This window comes from Watersipora subatra, chromosome 9, assembly GCF_963576615.1.
Source record: "Watersipora subatra chromosome 9, tzWatSuba1.1, whole genome shotgun sequence".
In the NCBI taxonomy this organism is placed as follows: Eukaryota; Metazoa; Bryozoa; class Gymnolaemata; order Cheilostomatida; family Watersiporidae; genus Watersipora; species Watersipora subatra.
This window is the reverse complement of record NC_088716.1, coordinates 40,575,008-40,599,662: the sequence shown is the minus strand read 5'-3', so window position 1 is coordinate 40,599,662 and position 24,655 is coordinate 40,575,008. Positions and strand designations below refer to the sequence as shown.

Below are 24,655 nucleotides of genomic sequence, written 5' to 3'. Positions count from 1 at the left end.
CTTTGGGATCATAATATAATATCAGGTTGGATATGTGGGTCATTTAGGTTATACTATACTCTCTGATGTATATCATGCCTGTGCTGTGTTGTAACAAGCTTGCGAAAGGGAATATTATCTCTATCATGACTACTTGCATATTTGTCAGGAAAGTGGGTAGGCCATGTTCACGTTCCGTGTGCTACATTACACTAGAGATAACAAAATGACAAATTTGTAAGGATAGAACTAAACTATGAGCTATGAGAATATTGACATAATGTTAGTGAGAATAATACTTATGGTATTGCCATGATAAATTGCCGACATTATCAGCTCGTGTCAATATACTATATGTTTTATTGCACCAATTAGAGAGCTGATAGCTTGAGTAGGGAAAGATTGCCATAGTTGTCTGTGGCAATGTCTCGTTTCGTCTCCTCAGTCTTGACAACAGCTAAACATATACGATAGAGCTATCATGATAAATAAGGGGACATGTATAAGGTCCGGCAGGTAGAAGTCAGTCAATTTATCATCTCATCGCGCTTATAGTAAAATTCTTTGTTATTGTAAAATTCCTCTACATTAATAAATGTCACTTTGTCAGAGTGCGTGTCTGTGTCTGTCTGTTAGTCCACATAAATGCTATGCATTTCCACATTCTTTGACCGAGTTGGTCCAAAACTCACAGGCTTATGCTCCACGCTTTCCGCTAGGTCTTCAAAAATATTGGATTTCAAAACCCTGTCTGGTTCCTGAAAATCAGCCTTCTAAACACTGACCTGCGACCTATCTAATTGGAGATGAACGAAATCTCGGGCTACAGCTAGTTTAAACTAAAATTTCAGCTGCCACAAAGTTTACCTCCTTGTATTACTTCATTAGGGCTTCATATTAACTTTTTTGCACACGATTGCAAAGTTATTTTAAAAGCTGCTGTCCGTACCAAAATAAATTTCGCGTGAACGCGTTTCTTATGTTTCAACTCAGGATAATATTGGTTAAACTTCACAGACTGCGCTAATGAGGTACTTCTCTAAGATATGCGATAGCATGCAAATCCCACTGCGTTTATCTGTGAGCACTGGCATCTGATCATCGGTCTATGGCATAAGTTGGCTTTTGATTTTAGGGTGTCTGCTCATATTCTTGTTGCAACAACATGTTATTTTATCATTTGAACGCTTGTAGGTTTGTTATGGATGTGGCCTGGTGTTCTTAATTGGCTCACTGTGGCAAACTCATTCTCACTTGTATTACTCATTCCACCCACTGGAAGCAAAGCAATTTTAGCTGCAATATTGATTATCAATATCTGTTAATGTTTAAGAAGTTGTGTGACCTTCATTAGTATTTTAGTGAGCCTATTTCACCTATTTACAAAGACTTGGTTGAAGAGTTTTAACATTGTTCAATATTACTGAAGTTGTGTTATTCTGCTTTTAGTTTGCTAAAAATACTTACACCAATGTATTTTCACAATGTGAATGCTATATAACAGCTTGTTATATAATAGATTTATAAAAATACTTCTGTGGCTGTAAAAAGTTATTTTTTACCAATGGCTGGAGGCAGGTCTGTTATTTTTTATAACTTTTTTAAAAGCAAGTATGCATTCCATCAGCGGAGTTAGGCAATGATATGCGAATGATTTAAACTGCTACAAATAGCCTCCAACATGTTGGACCTGCAACTGATGACAGTGGCAGGATGGCAGTGACAGCATGTGTGGAACTTGGTGCAAACTCGGTGCGAAGCATGCGTAGCCTGCCCTTAATATTGTAAATTTTTGTTGAAAGTTGCGTTTAAATCTTAAAACAGGATATAGAGAGACACTTCTGGTTAATTTTTGTTAAAGCTTTTTTGTCAATTTTCTTATTTGTCAATTTTCTTTTGACAGTCAATTGAAGAAAATCCATTTTATTGATTTTTAAGCACTTTGAATCGCTTGCTAAATAAATTTGCTTCATAGTTATGGACTTGTCGGTAACTTAGCCCTAGTTTATCTATCGTTTGGTGATCATCAGCGAGACGTGTAGGCCTACCTGCAGGCTGACTAGGCTGACGAAGGGAACTCTAGTATTTCTACTCCTGAGTGTTTTATCGTGTTTATTGTACAATTTTAGAGCCTAGTGGAGGACACAGATAACCTCAGAGCCAAGGTTGGTAGAACCTGACCTCTCATAATATCTGCTGATGCATCAGAGAGACTCTCTCCCAAATACAAATAACTTCATTGGTTTGGTCGATGTGGTAAAGATCATGTGGGACAGAGGGACAGTTTCTAGTTTTATTATATATCTGTATATCTTATGTAAATATTCATCACATGGAGAAATTTTAATTTCACTTTTAACGTTTTAACATTTTTAGTAATGTTTTATATGCACTACGCTATCATAGAAGTACTGGTTCATTGCTGGTAGCAAAAAGCGTTACATCCCATCATCGCTATTAGTTATAGTCGAGATATACAACTTGTTGCTGTCTGTTATAATTTAGATAACATACTATTTTATCAGCTATAATAGAAGTGTCATCCCTTTGCAATCTTCTATAATAGAGGTATCATCCAATTGCTGTGATCCGTAATAGATGTACCAATCCCACAACCATTAGCAGAAACCAAAGCCTATCCTGTTATATTCTTTTGCTATTACAAGTAATTGGTGTACATATATATATATATATATATATATATATGGGTCGCGATCTCGATCAGTGGGGTTAAGTAGCACGTATTAAATTTTCATAATAGCGATAGCAAGTTAGTAAACTCAATGCCATGTGCATTTGTTATGTTTTTAAAGTTACATTATTTAGGCCAATCAAGTATGCTCTTTCAAAATCTGAATTCAGCTTAACTAATAGAAGCTTAAAACAGCCCAAATTTGCCTCACGAAGCCATTGCTATGCAAACCGTAAATAATAAAACATGGCGTCGCATAAGTCAAACGATCGAGTTTTTCATTGACACGATTGATACTTTGGCAGTGTAACCGATGCAGAATCGTCTGATGAAGAGGAAGGTTTTGATGTAGATTATTTTCCATGTGCAATTGATGTCAAAGATGATTATGAAAAAATAATTGGGCAGTTAGAAGAGCAAGAAGCCGTTAGAGTTCAGACCGTGTTAGGAAATTTCATACACGAAAGTGAACTTCACTCTGGTAACAAAAAAATCGACCTTCCTAACCGGTCTCTTTTTTGTAAATGTTCCTGTAAATTGGGTCCAGGAGGCTCCAAGTGTATAACTCAATTTGAGAACAATAAAATCTGTCTCTGCAGATATGCTTGCTCTGAACTATCCAGTACTGAGTTGGGTATTGCTCTCTTAGCCAAGATTTAATGTAGATTTCATGCTAGTAAGCACACAGTTTCTATGAAAAGAGCAAGTAATCCATTTAGACGGAACGCTAGAACTGAGTATAAACAACATAGTAAGCCAGTATGCAGACTTATGTTTGCATATATGCACACTATATGTGTCAACACGCTGGACAAGATTGTAAATCACTACAAGTCAGTCCAGTCAATTATTCCAAGAAAGCTAAATCGTGGAAGCAAAACAAATATCACATATGAACAGTCCGTATGCTTTCAAATATTCATGAAAAATTTTCTGCAACAGCACAGTTTAGTGCTACCTGATAGAGTGAACGGAAATCCAGAGAAATCACAGAAGTGTTTGCCTTATAACTAAAAATACGTCTACAGCCAATATTGTGAGGCAAGTTCTAATGCTGAATCTCTGAAAGTCAGCATCTCTAGTTTTAAAGGACTGGAAGTTGCTGTTCCCTAGAGTACGCTGCTGTAAACACATGTTAGATCTGTGCTGGACAGAAGACTAAAGAAAAAGTAACAGTGAAGTCGCCATAACCAGCAACACATTTCGACCTTTAATTTTGACTCGGTATGGAGGTATGGATCATTACTAATATGGATCATTACTAATATGGATCATTACTAATATGGATCATTACTAATATAGATCATTACTAATATGGATCATTGCTAATATGGATCATTACTGAAGGAAAGATTTTAATTTAACTATTTGGATTTAGAATTAAGTTTCATAGCATTGCCTATAAGGTGAAAGGTATTGTTATATTACATGTTACCATATTCTTGTGCCATAGCAAATCAAATTTTTTGCAGTCAACAAAATTTGGTTATCAAATTGTAGCTAATATTATCTATAGACATAAAATAATTAAACTTTCTAATTTAAATATTCAGATTCAGCATAGAATTCTGTTCTAGAACCTATGCATTTGTGGAATTGCAGCTAAGTTTAGTAGTGGTTGCTATGGTGATTTTAACTATAAACAAATAGATATGTCACTTGAAACTTTAAACACGATTTTTTCGGATTCGCGTTTCAACTGTTTTAAAAAGACATATGTAGACGTTTGACTATAAAATCAGTTCTAATCAACGTAGAAACAAGTTTTCTGCAGGGAAATTTGTAAAAAAATTTTAAGCTGCGCAACCATCTAAATTTAGATAATTTCCAACTTAACCTCACTTTCTGAGATCATGACACATATATATGAGTCATGATATATATATTTATATATGATATAGTTGTATATATATATATATATATATATATATATATATATATATATATATATATATATATATATATATATATATATGATATATATGTATATATCATTGCTGTCACCTGTAATGAACACACACTGGGTTGCTGTCACTGATAATAGAAATGGTTTACAATTGTGAGAAGAATCAAAGCATTACCTAATTTCTGTCACGGAAAAGGTTGCTATTACTCCTGACAAAAAGTTGAAATTTTTGTAAAATTAGGAGTTGTTCCCTCATGGAAATGGGAATTTCATTACATATATTTCCTTCAGACGCTCTTCAGCAAGACTTGAAGTTGTTTGTCTGAAGAACACTTGTCTAGTGTTAATCTTTTTACTTATTACATCTTCGTGTTTCTATCAGTATATTCTGCAGCAGAAGTTAAAGGAAGACCACTTTCTCTGCTGTAAAGCAAGCACCGTAGTTCATTCGAGCTTCACGTATTAGCTGAGTAGTTGTTTCCTCTTTCTAAAATTGCATACATAATCTGGATATTCAATTTCAAATAGCAGGTGCAAACAAGGAAGGTTAGAGCTACATCTAAAAATAATATCATCCTGATCAGAGACAAATTACCATTGTAGTGCTTATCTACCTGGTTGTTCATTGCATCTCTTCTAGGGAAGTGGTGCGAAGCACCTGTAGGGAGCCTTCAAAGATCCAAAATGTTTCATCTAATGTTACTGTATGTGTTGTTGTTGGGTATGTTTTGCTGAAATGGCTGCTGACTGACAGCTAGTTACCGGATTGAATAGGCTTGTTCAAGGTGAGAACCCAACCTTGCAGATATCTGTTTTATTGTCATTACTGCAAGCCCAGCTTTATGGAAAATCAGTCTATAGATGTCAACTGTTATACGGTTAGAGTTGAAATGTCATTCTCTTGCGTGTACAGTCGATCTCCGCTTCTTCGGGCATCACTTGTCCAGACAACAGCCATCTTCCAGATGGTTCTCTGATGCGATTTGTCTCCGAATAATGACAACAATAATGACAACAATAATGACAACAATAACGCGTGTGCAGGAGTTTCCTGTCTCAGTGTTCTACTGTGATTTTTGTTTGGTATAATTTCTGTTATTAATATTATACTGTACCTTACTGCAAGTATAGCAATATTCTACTCTCTCATGAATACTGTATATGCATATTGTACTCTAGTAGTGTGTCTGTGAGACAATATAGGTTGTTTAATGTAATGTACAGTACTCGATTTTTAATGTCCGGACTTGTATGTCCAGACATGGCCCAGTCTGTATATAAAGTTGCAGAAATCAATTACCGCTACTGAGCAGCATTCTCGCGCCAAACGTCTATAGATACCGAAAAGTTTGCAGGCTACAATGGGGTTTATGGTTTAATCGCTATTCGCTCTTGATGCCGTGTGATTCCCTTCTGATACTAACAGTGCAATCCGTTAACATGCATATATGCTAAACAACATGCTGATTTTCACATTTTAGTTATAATATGTGCTCTGTTTCTTTCATCCTGTTTGGTGAACAACTCATCATTAACATTGTTTTTGGAAGTTTTTTTGTTGATAGCTCTGTTTTTACTTGATTTTAACATTGTATACCATCTATATATATATATCTATATAAATATATATATATATACAGTCAAACATGGATAACTCGTCCACGGATAGCTCAAACACATGGTTAATTCGAACATTTCCTTTGGTCCGTTCCCACGTAATGATAAATTGCTATAGATAACTCGAACTCAACACTATTAATTCGAACTGTTTTTTTGCCCAACGGCTTCCGAAACGGTTGTTATCGCTTTAGAAAATCACTTTATTCAAAGCCATAGAGGTAAACTTCATCTTTTCGTAATTCATAAGCGTCGTTATTACCACCATCGGCAAAATATTTTTGTCAACGACTTTTCTAAAAGTTTGGTGAAATTTGATTTATACTGCGATACGATGAATAGCACGGGCTAGCCGGGTCACGCGCGCAAGGATTTTCGCCACGCACATACAAAACAAAAATCGCATGTTGTTTTGTATGTGCGTGGCGAAAATCTTTGAGTGCGTGACCCGGCTAGCCCGTGATGAATAGTTTTCCGACGTTGATTCCGTGTTGAATCAACGTCGGAATGTTGAATGTTTAAAACGTCTTAAAAAATGTTGTAATTAAACGTATACGTTGTCTGAGCTACAAAAAACTATTCATCGTTTGACCTAAACACAGAATACGTGTGTACATTCAATAAGTATCTATTAAAAAAGCGTGAGTGATATAGAATGTACCGTAAAACCTCGTAAAACTTCTAATTGAACTGCCTCGGAGTGTTGCTCTTAACGAATCCCAGGTAAAGTAAGGTAATCTTTGCATGAAAGGTAATCTTTGCACTTCAAGAAAAATCGGCAAAATTGATCGTGGGTAAAACGCTCAAAAGAAAAAGATGTCTTTTCTTTTGAGCATTTCAACAACGATCAAGTTTTGCCAATGTCAATCTGAAAAACGTCCTGGCAATAACATCACCTCAAACAACAAACCAATCTCAAGTGATAGAAAAATCTCTATACTTTTTCATGAAAACGTTTTAAACTTTAAATTAGAAGCATTTAATTTGAAACAAGCCATTTGTGCTTTTGATTTATATTATAGTTTGTATATGTACATGTATCTACTAATAAATAAGTAAATATATGGACTTGTGAAAGTGCTCTGATAACTTGAACGCTCTGATAATTCGAACACTTTTGTTCGGTCCCTTGAAGTTCGAGTTATCCATGTTTGACTGTATATTTCTGAAAGTATGTGGATTTGTGTGTCATTTCGGCTATAGCGCACGCTGATTATTTTACCAATGCGGCCACGCGTTACGATACCCCTGTTAACAAATATTTTTCCAAAGGTTCAGTTACTATATCTGGGGTCAAGACCAGTTTTTCTCACACAGACAATTATGATGTCTCAGTGAGAAGAACCTCGAAATTATCTCTCCGTTCGGTCAGACAAAAACAGTATGATACCTCATTTTTACATATGTACCGGTATCGAGAGGTACCAGTATCGTCATATTCAAAGTTTTGATGGATAACTTCTGGTGGAACAGTAACCCTTTTTATACACACACTTCTATGCGAGAATTGTTATTATTATTTCGGCATATTCACAATTTTTATTTTGTTATCTCAGTTTGTATTAATGTATCATTACCGAATCATATTTTATTGCAATCGTAGCAAAACCGAATTAATTTAGCTATTACTTGCTAATTATTTCACATTTACATCTAAACCTTTTTATAGTTGTTTTATTTTTTTAATTTATTTGACCTGCACGAAACATTTTCCTCACGATATGAAGTTTAAATGTTCTTTTTCAAAGATTGAAATCCTTTATAATTGTTTTTATTTGCTCTTAATTTATTTCAATTACACAAAACACTTCTCATAATATGTAGTTTGAAAATTAGAATGGCAAATGTTGCTATATGTTAAATACAAATAAATTTTCTGTCCAAAAAGTTTTTTATTACCCGGGCAACGCCGGGTTGTACAGCTAGTTTGAATATATGTTTCTATAGCCACCTGTTTAACTAGACGTACAGTTAAAGCTGCCAGTAATTAATATTAGTAGAATAATTCGTGTATGTTAACTGTTGGAAATGCTAAGAGTTGAATCGCCATTTGAGTTATGACCCCCATCTTACTGTTACGCTGCTAAAATATCAACGAGTTGTGTCGGCTTCAGCAGATTCGGAGACAAAAGCATCTGTGAATTTGGTTACAAATGTACACCATCAATCAATCTTGCAAATTTGGTAAGATTTTAGCTTGAATGCATCGCTGTGTCTCTACAATGTTTTTTAATACAGAACTTTTTCACTGCTGTTTCCTGATTTGCATGATGAACATACATGCGTGTTGTTAAGTTGGATGGCATCATACCTACCATTGTTACATTTGCGTTAGCAAAAATTAAGGTTTCTTGACATTTCTTATCAATTTGAACTGGATTGGTTTGTCATCATGCATCTGCCCAAAACTTCATTTTCAGGTTTTGGTGATCGAGAAACACATTCTGCTAAAGACGGAAGCTTGGTACGTAGTTGATAATTAATTACGATAAAATGAAGTAAGGTATGCCACAATATGAATATTGTGTGAAACCAGCATTGGCCTGACACAGAAAAGTTTTTCGGTTTGATATTACAATAGCTTGCTACAAGCTAGTTTACGCTATATCCTAATATGTCAGCATTAATTCCACACTACATTAATGATAGTCTATAATTATATTGTTCATGCTATCACAAACCCATCTGTGTTTGCATCAATGAATAGTTCATGACATAGAGTTCTCATTTTACTAGTCCCGCAGCAACTATCACAAAGAGAAAAATAGATCAAACAATCCACGACAGCCAACCACCATTGCTGACATGATACACATTGCACCGAATGTCATGGAGGCACAGAGAAATATGAAAAAATTCTGTCAGCGGCAATGTTTGCCAACATCTCTATGTTGCCCACCCTATGTCATCGGTCTGCTGGGTATATAGTCAACAAATAATCGCCGGTAGGACACCTCCGACATGCTAAGATACAGCGGGAACTTAACGCAAACTTCTAGTTCACTCTACATTGGCTTTCTACTTGGGTTTTTGTAAGAAATTATAGACTATTTGGTGTTCAGAAAGCGTGCCATTGCCTATGGACAGTAATAGGACAGTAGCTGCACTTGGAATAGGTGGCTGGGAAGGTTCCATGCGCTGTAACAACACTTGCTCCGCTGTTCCATTACTCACTCGGAAAGTAGTGTTGCAACATGGAAACTTCCTGACAAAAAGTTGACTTCCGATTCCCACTGTATCAGCAACAGTAGCTGGTGCGTGCTGGTTGGTATCATGGTTGGTATCATGTGTAAGGATTATTTGAGTACCCAAGCTTGTTATTTTTAAATGGAGACGAAATTATCCAATACACTCTAGTCATATTGCAATACTAGAGGTTTTATGGTTTCATTATTTATTTGTTTAATCTGCTAGTGCTTTACATAATTACTCTGGATTATTTGTAGATTATCAGATCAATTTGTGGATAATCTTCAGCTTTGGATACTGGAATATTGTCGATCGCAGTGCAGTCATTGCTTTCTGCAATGACTTTCCTAAACTTATGTGAGTTTGTTGTAGGAATGTAGGTGCTGTGTCTGTCCATAACGCAGAGAGTTTTAATTTTTGGGCTTCTTGTTGATTCTAAAAACTAAGCTACTGAAAGCCTTGGTTAGAATGTTAAAGTCAAAAATCAGCTTCTGTACATAATACCTGATATCGTAGAAAAAGTTATACCGTTGTAATTGAATGACTACCAAAGTCGATATCTTCATTGCTATGGAATAGCACATTTGCACTCTCCCACAGAACTGTTAGTTTCCTGTACCAAATCTATCTTTCGTACGATAAGTTTATCATATCGTTTGCCGCTATTGTAAAATTTATCTAAACAAAGTAAATATGCCAGTACTCATTTAAAGGTTTGTAAATGTGATAGGAACTGTTTTATTACGATTGCATAGTCTGTAAACCGCCTTGTCATCACACAGTGACTCTGCGACCCGCTTGAGGTTGCTCATAGTCATTTTTTGCAGTTGTTAGTTGGCTTCAGTCAAAGCGAAGTGACAGCAGAAAATGCACTTCATTAATTAAGTCTTAGCTCGTTGGTTTTTTGAGAGATTCGCTCTCAATATGACAACATTCCAAAGGTCAAAGTGCGATGGTGCGGTACAAACCCAACCTCTTCAGTTAAAAAACTTAAACATTTCATGCATGATTTATAAGCGATTAAATGTTGTTTATTGAGTGAAAGTTGGAATTCTTTGGCAACCAAATTCCAACAGACTTTCAAAATAAATCTTTCTTTTACATTTGTGGTTTAAATTCTGACTTCTTCAGCAGTATGTTAATGGTTTGTTGTGTTTTATGAATATTGTAATAGTTTTATTATAGTAGCAGATCAAATTTCAGTATACTTTTTAAAAGTATCGTTTTTTTTACCATTATGGTTGAGATTCCAACATTTTCAACAGAATTTTAATAGTTTACTGTATTTTCTGAATATTGTAATAATGTTATTATAGCTGCTGACAATTAACCAGCCGCGTCAGCATTAAAGGCTGGTTCACACTATATTGCCGTATGTCGGCGTTTACTTCGGTGTTCATCTGTAATAACAATGTTCACACTAACACAGATCCATCAGCGTTTGTATCATATTCAGATACCACTACCTCACGGAGTATTTGCATCATATCGACGAATACTCTGTGAGGTAATGGTATCATTTTTCTTCTTGACTTTTCATGAAGAAACCTCTTTGTTGTCATATGCTTGAATCAAATACTACTCCCGCAGCAACAGTCAAAAATAAAAATAAGTAAATTGCGCTATCCGTGACTGCGAATTGCTATCAACGAAATAGTTCACATTGTACAGGCGGTCGTCGATGCTCGGCGAAATATCAGAAAAGTTTGACCGCTGTAAACTTTACAGATGTATCTGCGTTGCTTTGACGATGACATCGGTTTACGGCTCGCATAATCGACAATGAGTGCCTAAAGTAGAACATGCGGCGATATAGCGTGAACCAGCCTTTATGCTGTGTATCTAACACAGTTCTCAGCGATATAACACAGGTCCTGTGATGAACTGAGTACAGACAGCAGCGAGGTGCGCTCCATTACATATAATGTTACAAGTGTAAACTAGGCAAAGCTGGCATGAATTTACTCTGCCCTCTTAATTGAACAATTTCTATTCTCTCGGATGAATATAATTATGGAGGATATGGTTAGTCATCTAATAAAGCAGTTGCGATGCCGAAGCACCTCACATACTTGTACAGTTGGGGATTAGGCCTACGGAATGTTTGCTTTCCGACTAATTCAAGTTTATTGCCGAGCTGAAGCCTTTGATCTTTCACTCCCTCCGACCAAATAGCTTTTCAAATATGTGATCAATTTGTGTTGGCGTGGATGAGAGAGCCGATGGATTTTATGTTGTCCCAAAAATGAACAGGATGCAGAAAGATGTATGAAATGATAGTCTGTATTTAAAGTGAGAATGAGAATGAAATATATATATACATCATTGTATGAGAGGATCATGCCATAAATAGTCAGTCATGTAGAGTAACTGCGTAATACAATTAAACGCATCGGAAAAATAAATATTCACTTTCGAAGACAAAATATTATATATAGGAAAACTTGCATCTTCGACAGTTTGAAAATTAAACACCAAAGAGATATAAAAACAATAAATAATTTATAATCATTAATCGTTCTGTTTTGTGACATGCATATGCGTTGAGCTAAAGTAAAAAGGAGTGTAAGCTCGGTTTCCTGTAGATTAGATTGGATCACCCATTTTAACTTTCCCAAGAGGAGTTTTATATAATAAAAAAAATTATTTACACAAATGCCATCAACAGTTATTGAATCCTAAAGAAGCTAATGAGAATTTTGACCGGAGGATGAGTGTCTAGGGTGTGATCCGTCATCACAAATTGGCAGCATACGCCGTAATTGTTAACAGTAATAATATTAATACACTGTTTCCTATTGGGCTAGGCGGTGGCTGATGGCGGCTGTGATACCTGAGAAGGGCCACACTCTGTCATTCCGAAAATAAGATGAAGAGGGCATAAAGAGACAGTTTACCACGACTAATAATTAGTGGCTGATGAGTACTTGGTCGGAGGCTCGGTTTAGCTATCATAGGACAGAGCTTCTTCTTTGATGTGGTCTCTCTCACTCAAGTAGCCGATGACTACGCCTAAGCTCCCTTAAATTACTCACACCCGCAGCCAGACGTTAGTCAAGTGCTGGTTGGCTACACAGATGTGAGGCTATCTGTGAATTGGAGATAGAATAGGTCTGAGCGGCGGTAATAAATGTGTGAATGGCTCTTCAAAGGACATCTTATCTCTGAGCCAAAAAAATAGAGCCTCTTATCTGCTTGAGAATGGTTATGGATCATCTCTGCGGCCCTCGGACCACCTCACTTCTCCCGGGATGGTTAGATGTTTCAAACAGTTGCTACATGTTGATTAAAATGACCTTTTCAAGGTCATAAATTTTCTGTTCTCATAGGCAGATGTTCTTTTCAACACGTCTCTCGCATTCCTCACACTCCACATAGCAGCACCAGAGGAACTTGCAGTTGCACCGGTCAATTACTGTTTCTATTTTTGTACGATACCCTCTACCACAACACATGATGTCACAACCATCTACTGTTTTACTGCTCTTATTGCATTCTCTGCCGTGTGTTCCGAGGGAGCCGAGTGTTCGATTTCGCTCACAAAAATCTGGACTTTCTTTGAGATACACGAGGTTCTCTATTGTGGGAGTCTTAAATTTTCTGCAAAAAGACAGATTTATCAATAAATAAGAATTAGTAAAACAATCAATGCTATTGTTACATGTGAGCAAACTACTGTTGATAAAAGTTGCACTCTGTTGGCTAGCAGAGTGCAGGGAAACTGATGCCACCTGTGAGTTGTGCATCATACGAGGATGGAAATGATGGGCTCCTTCACTTGATGGGCAATAATCAATTTGATACCCAACAGCATATCATCATTTCTCTTCGATCATAATAGCTGTTACAGTAGGTTCATGGCAGTCACAAAAATTGTGATGAATTGCGAAAATAATAATAGCGCTAATTTACACAGATAAGAATATAGGGGCCAGCAAAGTATAAATACGTAAGATGATAATCTATATATGACATTAACTCGCCAGTTATATAACTCCGCTATACACCAAATTTTCCTAATTGATAGCCTAAATGAAAACCTGCAATTAGCACACATTTGAGCGTTCCATGGTAACAATAGCAAATTTTTGAAGTTTTGGCGGTTTTAGCCGATTCTAGTACTAGGCAGAGTCTACACCGTTAGCTTTGCAGACGACAACAAATTATGTTTTACTACTATAACTTTTTACACTAATATTTGATTTGGCGTGGATGCTTCTACTGCTGAGTGAATGTGCCAACAAGTTGATGTAGGGCATTAGTTGTTATTCAGCAAACTCAATGGATTGAAAGCTAAATACAGATATATGACTGAAAAGTCAATATCGAGAGAAACAATTATGACAACGTGAGCTAACAATGGTGGAAATCACAGAAATGTAGTTACCTATTGGCCGGTTGGAGAGCGAGCCTGCCATTTTCTGATTTCTTGCGAGATTTGACCTCTGTGGCACCATCAAATGCTATTTTCAGTTCTTGGCCGACATGGCGAAAAGATGGAAGTGACCTCCAGCAGGTCCGAAGTTCGCATGAGCCGGACACTCCATGGCATTTACATTCCATTTTCATATTTTTCTCGATGACCTGTAAATTGGTGGAGCCTCGTGAGGTCAGAGTGCGATTAAATCAAAGCTGGTTTGCCCGATGAATTAACTAAATTATATATTTTATGAGTCATAAAAGTGAACTGGCAGGAAAGTTGTTAGAAGTATCGGGTAACGCAGAAGTGATACCAAAAGTAAGCAGCAGACTGTCCACACTGCAATTATCCAATCAAACAGCTAAACCTAAAATATGCGTCGGCTTGGAGAATCAAAGACTGAATGCTGCCGAGAAGTTTTATTATGACATTTTGATAAAAAGAATTCCTAGAAAACAAAGGTTGAAGAGGCATGCGCTAGCTTCAGTTGATAGATAACCTATCATTCCTAAAAGTGTTAAAAACATCGTATTGTAAACAAATATATCATAAATCTGTATTTTACGTAAGCTGAGAAAGCTGGAATTGTAGCACCGCTATCAAAAAGATTCTTATATGAATGGCTCAGTATAACGTAAAATATTTTTAACGACCATTTAATTTTTTGTACATTTTTCAGCCTCGTTAAATGATTGAATTTTTAAAAATAAAAGCGGTCTTTTGACAACAGTAGAGAGAGCTCTGCATGATTTTTTCCTTATCACCAATTCTGTCATGGCAACCTTCAGACTGAGAATTGTACGAATATATGAAACTGAAAGTGACTGAAAAGAGGTAACAACATTATTTAAAACTATTTTATATCTTTGATTTATGCATTATTATATATTACTTTTATATTAGACTTTGACAGTGTATAAAAATAACTGCAAACTTTGTATCAACACCGACATTTTGTTAGATAATTAATGTAAAATTCTGATATACCACAAAATTCAAACTATCAAATGAGAAAGACAAGAAATTTTATTCTGAAACTATATTTTTGATGGATTATGCAATTATTTTAACACTACGTGTACTACAGCACTACCTTGTGTGATAAATTTTTATATCACAATTTTTACATAGATTTTTTTCAAATGACTCCAATAAAATCAAACTTTTATTTGTTTGGAAGCCTCGAGGCTCTGTTGTTATAATGGTTATTATCTGTTGTTATTTGCTGCTCCATTCTAAATACATTCTCAACTTTTGATCATATATGTAAAGATATGTTAAAGATACAGAGTAAATCAGTCAATAAGAAGTACTGGAAGTGTGCGATGTTGTTTTGGCAACGCCTTGTCTGTTGGTTATCCAAGCAGTAAATACAAGATTATGCAATCTTTATTCTTTGTTAAACCTCTCAGCTTCATCTAAATTTTGATGACTAATAAAATAAGTTTGTCATAAAATTTTTTAGAAAGGTTTAATGTTGACAGCTTTTCTTATTGTGTCAGCATGTGGTGAGTGCGCCAGACAATAGTGGCTACCGTTAAACTTTTGAATTTCAACACTCAAATATTAAAAGCATTGAACCTGGAAGTATTGTTGTGAGATATTAAGCTCGCGTCCTTCAACAGCGCTGCAGTGTAATTGTCTTTAAAATCTATTTGCCATTTAAAAAAAAGGAATAGTGATATGACGCGATATTTCATCACAAATTTTATTTTCCTGGTTACTCTAGAATGTCAAAATTGCTGCTCTTTTTATGACACTTTTAAATAAAACTAAAGTATTCTAACACTAGTTATACCGACAATAGAATATTCTAACACTAGTTTTATACTGATCAACAAACAACTCATTGCGATGGCGTTTCTATAGTTTTGCACCACCTTTTTTAAGTGTAAAAGTTGCGCATTACGTTAACAGAATTAGCCAATCAAAAGTGAGTGATGGGAAAGGTAAAGCCATCAAAAGTGTTGTGCATGGTGCTTGGATTGAAGAAACACCTTTATAGCGGTTCCTTTTGTCTGGCTATCTGTAAATCAGCTAATTAAATGAATATCTCAGTTAATTGGACTTGAAATGAAAAAACAAATTGAATAACCTAAAAGCTGCCATAATTTAAAATCCCATCATTGCTAGAGGCAGGCGTATATCCTAGACAACTTCAGCATTAAACCTTCCTATTAATATGGCAGCAATTTGTCACCAGTAGCTGTATTTTCAACCGCCACAGCTGTTTCTACCGTTAATATTATAATTATGTCTAATATCATTATTCGAGGCAATAAAAGAGTCTCACCTCGCGACCAGCTTGGTTATTGTGTAGATTCATGAGTGAACGTAGATTGCCATTTTTCCGTCTCTCTCTGGCATCAGTAAACAACTTGCTAAATTGAGTTCCATACACAACGTTATCTGAACAGCCGGCCCATGTAAAACTGCCTTCTTCTCCAACTTTTGTCTCATCGCACCCACATCCCTCGAGCTCCCCTCGGCTGCAGCCCTTGGTAACGGCATAACTCAAACCAGCTGCAGTGATGGCGTGAACATATGCTGCCTCTCTTGTACCTATCAATGATAATCAATAATAATTGGTAAAATTCAGAATATGATCCACTTTTTTGGTAGCTCGAAATACTGTATCTTCAGTGAGATGAAACGCTGCCAATGATCGCTACAGATCATTTGATTGGATTTGTAGGTTGTTGTTATACTCTGTAAGTTTTGCATACCTTTTTATGATTTCATGGCACAACTGCCTTACAGTGTAACAGTATTGCAACATTACAATTCGAATCTCTAACAGGCAAGCTATCTTGAGAAACTAATGACGTGGAAGATTCAGAATTTGAGAATCAACTGTCGAAAAAACCATACAAGTAATGTCTCTTGGTTTTTAATTAGCCACATCCCCAACTCACCCCGACTGGTTTCACCTTACAAAATGGGTTTTAATTAACTAATGATCATATCCGATTTAACCCAATACATTCAAACACTTAGAAATGAAGCGACTTTGAAGTGGTCTTGCGCAAGAATTGGGGCCAATTACCAGAGATCACACAGGTCTGTTCTATGATCTTTGCCTGAACAGATGTTGCAAGTAGCATATGATCATAATCCCTTGTTACTTAACGCACGCTGGATTAGCATTTTCATCTCTTTGATAATCTTGCATCAACATGTGAAAGCGCTCGGTGTTTCCGGAAAAAATACTTGAATGATTCTCCAAAAAAAGTAGAACTGCGTTGGCGGATTGAAGGTCTTTTTTTCACACCTTGTTCATTTTGTTGAAAATGCATCAACCCGCAGTACCCTAGATCTTAAATATACCCCTTTACCTCACCGACCATTAATTTACTACTCAATTTAAAGCAGAAATACTAATGTTTTTCTGATGTTTTAAGGAATGGTGGAACCTGCCCGCCATCTTAAACTTAAATTTGTAAAAACATGGTTATATTTTTATTATCTGACATTGGTTACCGGTCTCTCGTAGCGACCGGATGGTGTGGCAGGATATGATGGATGGGGTGAATTAGCTCCATCAGTTTAGTTTTATAGAACATTAGAGCTAACTTAATAGTGGGATCAGCATAAAAGACTCCTGTGTGGGAAGGAAGCTATAGGAGGAATGTACTCAAGACCTAAGACCTGTGTTTCCATGGTCTGGATTTGGAATTGTGTGCACATGGAGTTATCTATTGGTAAGTATTTCAATGGACATTCATTTGCATTTCGTAGATTAACGCGGGCGCTTTGTTAAAAAATATGAGAAATTCTACGCCAGAAGTCATTGCGGCGCTATGCTATCTCGTCAAATCGAAATAGGAATGACTGATATGTAGAAAATGGTTAAAATGGAATAGCTTGCGTGACATTTTCTTGAGCATCATTCATCTTCGCAAGCATAAAATTTTGGGTAAACATTTGCGAGTAACAAAACTCGCTTGACTTGCAGAATTTTGCTGTTTCCATTTTTGCCGTTTCCATCTTGCAAATAAAACTTGAAGATTAACCGCATCATGAAAACGTGGTGATAAACAAGTACAAGTCAGTACTGGGTTTAAAATAGTCAATGCAATACAGTAACTAAATATTTCCTCTTCTAACCATAACAAGCAAAAACTTTTAAATGGTAAGCTAAGTAGTGTTGAAACACAAAACTTTTAATGAACTTTTAACCATAAAACAATAGAAAATACAATTTTTTATGTAAGTTATAATCTTTCAGGGGAATGAAATAACCTTCATTTCTGAAAAAGAAAGTATAAGAGATTTGTGGCTTTGTGGAGAAATTATTTTTAACTATGTCGAACTGAGTGACGGATGAACTTTGAGGAAAGGCTTCTCATAACTCTTTCACTTCTGACAGCTCCTACATAATTTAATTTATTTCTACATAATTCTAGTGAATTAGAATAGGTGAAATGCAGAAAATGGCTCAGTTTCCAAATTAAGTTTTTAAGACTGGTAAATATGCAAATTTCTATGGAAAATTGTAACCTTGTTCTTTGACTGACTAAATGTCGAAGGTTGAACGGCTGTTTTACTGCATCCGCAATCTAAATGATAGAATATATTGCTCAGCTGTAAATGAATTTCATTTAGAAATAGTTTGCAAACAGTCAAACAATTTTATGAAGGAAACTTTACAAGCAGGTCATAAACAAACTAATTACTGGCATTTTAATTAGTAAAATAATTGCTTGATATTTGCTAATAGATATAAAGTAAACAAGGCTGTTCAAATGGCAGACAGAAGAGAAACTTCCTTTAAGATTTTTGAAAAGAAACAAGAAGTGATGCCATTTATACCTTTATTGATAATATTGCCGAAAATGCTGTCGTGATCTATGAGTGAGCAATTCCAGCGTCTGTCTTTAAATTGAAATTGACATTCAGCTATAGATAAGTTTGCTGCCTTCATGACTCCTCCCATCATAGCTTGGTGCTGCCGGCATACCTTCTTCTGTCTTCTTTCTAAACCAGGCATCTGTGAGCAGGTGTCTGGATCATTGCTGATCAAGGATGTAGAGAGACTTCCAAGGGTGCTGTCAAATAGAAAGTACCTTGTAAGTACTAGGAAACTAGTAGGTTACTTACTGCAGTTGATTTTGCTATTAAACCATTGGATCCGAGGCTACAGAAGTTTACTCATGTTGGACAGCTGATTCTAAAGCTAGACACGCTGAATCAGTCTATAAATCCATATAAAATATATTTAATTATTGATTAGGTTACAGTTACTTGGCATACACATTTAGTGGCTTTCATTATTGTGTACAGAGTAACAGAATTGCATTATTGGTTGCGCATTAATAAAACTGCTGCTTTCGGAAATTTTTTTATGCAAAAAGTAGAGCTGCTAACATTTAGTATATGTTGTACAAACACTCAAGCACATATGGCTATGTTATTAGCAGAGCTGAAATACTTATACAGTGCTAGCCGCACACATAAGAAATTGTTGAAATTTACACAGCAGTTTGAGCACAAATAAATTTATTATATAAATACTTTTAGGAAACAACTGTGTTAAATACATTTTAATACTTTCACTTATTCCAAATTGCAACTTATTCGAAATAGATTTGAAATATTGCCTTACATTTAGTTGGATGACACAGACAGAAACCTTATTTATTTTTGAAAATAAATATTATTTTATTTATTGTTAAAAATTTATTGTTTCGAAAGGTAAAACTTACTCTGTATGTAATGCTATCTAGCTGTGCTATGATGAGCATGTAATATACTTTTGCTTAGTTTTGCATTAAATGTTCAAGCAGCAAAAAAGTCAACAACAGGTCACCCAAAGTGCTGTTTTGCTTTGAGATCTCAAGTTAATGATTGCAACGTGAAACATTCTGTTCTGCTATTCATATAGTCAGATACCAAAAAGACCTGATGACTCTGCGTTTATTAGTTAATTATAGCCAAAGCTTTTTTGACCAAACTTTAAACTAGGTAAAATCATCTGAGTATGATTGCAGTTTTTTTTAAAAGACACATTTTAATGCTGCCAAAAACAAGCCGAAGTCGTATTTAGGCTGAGCAGACTTCCCGACGAGGCATTAGGATACTTTTTAGGAAAAAACGAGCCAACTATCCGGTGTTACACTTGACAGCCAACAGAACTGCTGACTTAAATAACATAACTCAAAAAAACGTTCCATTGTCCAACCAGCACTTCTTTCATGGCTAGCTACATTACCACGTGTGTGGCAGCATCACGCGGGTCATCAAATACTGAGCACAATTTCTGCACTCAGACTCCAGCTATCTTAAAGTGCGCGCTAATTGATCTGGCTGCTCCAGAATACTTGCAGAAATTTACCACCAAGGGAATAAGTCTGCCAACCACCCATGGCGCAAACGCCGTATGCTTAGAAATTTTTTGCTAAAGTACTCGAGTCTCCAACTGCGTTTGGACACCTCCAATGATGCATTAATGGTGAACTTACACCCATAGATTAACAATCCAGAGAGCTACCACTGTTTACTTATAATTATACGCACTAAGGTAGATGTTTATGAAGTAGACAAATGCAGTCAATGATAAACATTGACATTATTCATTCAAATGATAAAACTCAACCCTGGAACCTTGCGCACCGGCTATAGAATGATTGCATACACCCGTCTACAAGACGAAGCTCCAGAGAGAGCTCGACAATGAGCTCAGAAATATTAAAGAGATTCAATTTACAAGAAATGTGAGAGAATAAAGGGAATTAACGGAGAATTGAGAGGACATTGTTTCATGTTAATGAAGCTGAACCGGAGAGATCTGCTGAAGATACGGTTTATAACGTTTATTGATAAATTTAATAGAAAATAAAGTGCTAGTCATTAGCCCTAATGACTTGTAAACGAAGAGTGCAAGAAAAGAACACGCCTGCCAGAGTATAAATTAATATCCTGCCAAATGATTTTGCCCGCAAGACTGGAAAAAATAATTAAACAAGTTTTGTAAAATTTCAAAAAGTGAGATTGTTATCAGGCATGGATTAACCGGTGTGGTTGAGCACCTGAGGGTAAATGCTATTTTTACTAGAAAAATGTTGACCGTACCGTGAGCTTCTTTAAACCAAAGTTGCAACATGGTGCTGAATCATGCGTAATGAATTGCTATTCTTGATACCATGACTCATTTGAAGGCTGAAGCGTATGACATCATCATGATTTTATAACATAATTTTTAGCTTGAAGAGGTTCGTGTCATCAATAACATAGTAACTTCCACTTCCCTCAAAACACTCACATTTTAATATTCTACCTACATCTTGGTATTGATCTTTCAAGACTCCCTCAATTCTATCCTAATATGTTTCTGCGATACAATTGAAATGCATTTTTTGAAAACAATGTTTTTGGTTGTGCAAATTATTTTTGCTAATAAAAAATCGGTTTTAACATTAAACATGAAAACAAAATTTAAATAGGAATTATCAGTTTTTTGGAATAACAGCATGAAGGCTCATGGCTTTATTCAAGAGATAATTTTGTAAGGCATTTGGTAAGCGGTAATCGCTGTGTAATTGAATACCCTCAAGTGTAGCTCGGTGGACACGAGTAGATGACAAAGCTCTAGAGTTGGAAAAGATTCCTCCGCTTACGGAGACAATAAATTGTCACTAGACACCGAGCTCTTATGTTGAATATTGCTTCTGGTAGTCGCCTTTTTCTATCCGCACGCAATTGAATACATCAATTCATTGTGATTCACCTAAAACACTTAATATTTGCCTTTTAACCGCACGATTTCATTCTTCCACCACTGCTATCTCTCACAATAGAAAAGCAATATGTACAAACATGCATATTTTATATCAGCATGAAGAGACGGTCCAAGCTGACTCGATGCTTCACGGAGTCACGGTCTGCTCGCCTACGCTACGATCGGTAAGGTGGAATAAATCAATGTATGTTGTAAATGAAAGCTTATCTCTGTAGAGCAGATGGCGTATAATGCATCTCGTCTGTGAGCATAAACAAGAATTAGTGAGCTGCAGTTGTGATATGTCTGAATTTAACTCTTCTTTGGATAACTCTAGCAAACGGGTAACAAATGCTAGTAATACTATTATGTTTTACTAAACATGTCTTGAGAAACTCCAAGCATGCATTTCTTAGAGTTGTTATGTTATTTGCAGTCAAGAATACAATTGGGAGTTTTAAATCACAAATCATTTTTTGACATCAACCGTTTATCTGCACTGGCTACATATGTGTTATGATAGAGCAGAAAAAACTATTTAAAATTAACTGGATGTACATAACAGAATATATAAGCTATGCCAAACTAACAATGAACAAAGGTGCTCACTTTGTCTTTATTCCGTCAATAAAGTTTTATTTATTTAAAAAGGTTGCTTTTAACTCCAATAAGCATGAAAACTCTAAAAAGATAAGGTTGTGTATGTATGTAAAAGCTGCAAAGTTTTCAGCAATAACAGTAATGGTTTCCACAAAAAACGCTTTCAACATTTAAAAGAATTGCTATAGTTTACATTGGCGGTTTAGCTATTTTTGTTTTTTGAGAAACTTTTAATAACGATGGCTTCACATTATACAACATGAATGACTGACTACTGGGCTTAATTGAACGACTCATTTTTCCTTAAAAAATGTTTAAGGAATTTTTAAATGATATTTATAGTCATAAGCTACAGCTATTGGCTTTGATGAGGCACGGTGGCTGCAAAACAAGTGACAAATTACCTTTCTGACATCTGTGGAACATAAAATATCAAAGGAACGAAAGGTGATGAAAAATAAAATTGCCAACAATGACCTAGCCGAGCCTGCATTGTTTCATCAGCAGAGCATTTCCTTGATGGCCCTCTTTGATGGATTAGTGAGAGAAAGAACCAGGACCAATCAATCAACACTCCATTTAATGTTGCTGAGAGAAGAGAGTGAAACAAAGTGTTTCTTATTGTTACACATTTCAGACAATCACCAGTGTGTAGCTGGCTAGATAGTATCAATTAGCTTGATTTTTTAAAGGTGACCTTAAGGCAGTTACTTAGTGCAAAGGCTTGCGGCAGCCGAGTTGATGTATTGCATCACAATATGCTGCCGACATAATCAGGCCAACAAAGCCATTAAACTTTTGTAAATCTCTTGGGTGTCTGCAGATATATTGATATTTATTGAAAGATTGTCAGGCATGAAATCTCGTTCTCCAATCTGTATTGGAGCTTAGTTTCATTATTAAATATATTTTTTAGCTAATAGAGTTCTAGGAAAGGGTGTTACGTTAGTAGTAACAGGTTAATGAATAACATCCTAACTAACGAAAAGTTACACTTATGAATATCCTAATGATGTAATTGTTTTCTCATGGTGCTACAATCTGTATTGCATTGATGCTACGAGAACAAGTCGAATAACCATGATAGAACATATTACTGATGGAAAAGGAGTATTTTAGGATATGATCTCAGTGTTAGAGAGACAGAGATTACTTACAGCCATTTGAGAGACTGAGCTGTTGTGATAACCATTAGATATATAATCCAAATCTTGCTGGTCCTCAACATCAGCAAAGAAAAACTCGGTATCTTCAAATTCTTCTTCAAATGCATTTTGCTTTCTCCTTTTCACACTGTTTATACTTCCCTAATATAAAAAATCCTCTCCGACGCTGCCAAACAGCAAGCTTTAGAACTTTTCTGTCAGTGATGAAGTATGCGTCGAACTTTAAAATTACACCAAGATCCAAGTTACACTACAATCTCTCCGACTAACACAAATATTGATACCAGACAGCGATAGTCTGTATGCAGCTGTCCGTCAGAGGTGTGCAAGGTTTGAAGTTCTGTAAGCAAGTGTTTTACCTCTAACCTTCTGCTTCTCTTTTCATCAATGCAGAATACCGTGATAAGTCACATGACCAGTGTAAGTAAATATACCCGTGTAATACAGGGCGATGAATTGTTTTACACTTCTGTGCCGAGCTCTCATTGGACGGCTAAAACGGTTTGAGATTAATACAATTAGCGATGATCAGAGATGGATTGAGCAGATCAGTGTGAGGCATAGGTTGAAGCGTGCCTGTGTCAAGTTGATGGGTGGAGGGCAGATAGACCTGATTGATTAGTCAATGGAAACCGTGTCAAGTCATATAATCTAGTGACTAGCAAAATAGATATCAAACTACAGGTGTATGAATTTGCTTGGTAATTTTATTCAAATGTCCAAATCAAGCCTGGGAAAGTTACAGATCTCTTGGATGTTCCTCTAGAAATCCATCCTAAAGTGCCCCGGACACCCATTTGTAGGAATGTGCACTGATTATTGCAGCAAAAAATTGTTCGACAAATTCTGATTTCAACACGGTTTAATTACATATTACATATGATTAAATGCACAACTGTTATGTCAGGTAAGTGAGAACATTCCAACAAGTTCTTGCGCTACAATATTGACAGCTGTCAGTTTTAAAATAGATCAGAGTATGATAACTATACACAAATTTACTATCATGTATTTCGCATTTTCATTGCCTATCAATAGAACACAAATATATACATTTGTTCTGATTGCTTATGACGCTGTATCATGGCACCAAACATTAACTCTGATTGCGTTCTAGTAATCATTTAAACTATTTTTCCTTTTAAGTTTTTAGAATAATAACTCACAAACATGGAGATGGTAAGTTTTCTAATACAAGATTAGCTATTAAAGAAATGCATGATGTTATCTATTCCGATTTATGTTACCGCTGAAAAATTCCTAAAGGCCAAATACCGTACTTTTTAAACTATTAGCCACTACTTTTTTCTGATGTTTTGAGCCATGTGGCTTATATATAAGGGTGAAGCGATTCTGTGGGTTTTTTCTT

The 24,655-nt window shown here is 35.8% G+C and overlaps 2 protein-coding genes across 2 annotated transcripts in view; one reads left to right on the top strand and one right to left on the bottom strand.

Annotated features, from left to right (window-relative positions):
* Positions 1–2,567, top strand: part of LOC137404283 (uncharacterized) — a 97,207-nt gene extending 94,640 nt beyond the window's left edge. Inside the window, exon 13 of the mRNA XM_068090467.1 lies at positions 2,109–2,567. Within this exon, the coding sequence (XP_067946568.1) occupies positions 2,109–2,159 (51 nt within the window). The 3' untranslated portion in view covers positions 2,160–2,567. The remainder of the gene's footprint in view (positions 1–2,108) is intronic.
* Positions 2,568–11,650: 9,083 nt separating this feature from the next.
* On the bottom strand, positions 11,651–23,622 carry LOC137403603 (protein Wnt-4-like). The gene is made up of 5 exons (XM_068089571.1): positions 23,278–23,622; positions 18,616–18,851; positions 16,097–16,365; positions 13,771–13,967; positions 11,651–12,983 (listed from the first exon to the last, which is right to left on the bottom strand). Exons 1-5 carry the CDS (start codon positions 23,391–23,393, stop codon positions 12,707–12,709), a joined length of 1,095 nt encoding a protein of 364 aa, XP_067945672.1. The 5' UTR covers positions 23,394–23,622; the 3' UTR covers positions 11,651–12,706.
* Between the last annotated feature and the right edge of the window lie 1,033 nt (positions 23,623–24,655).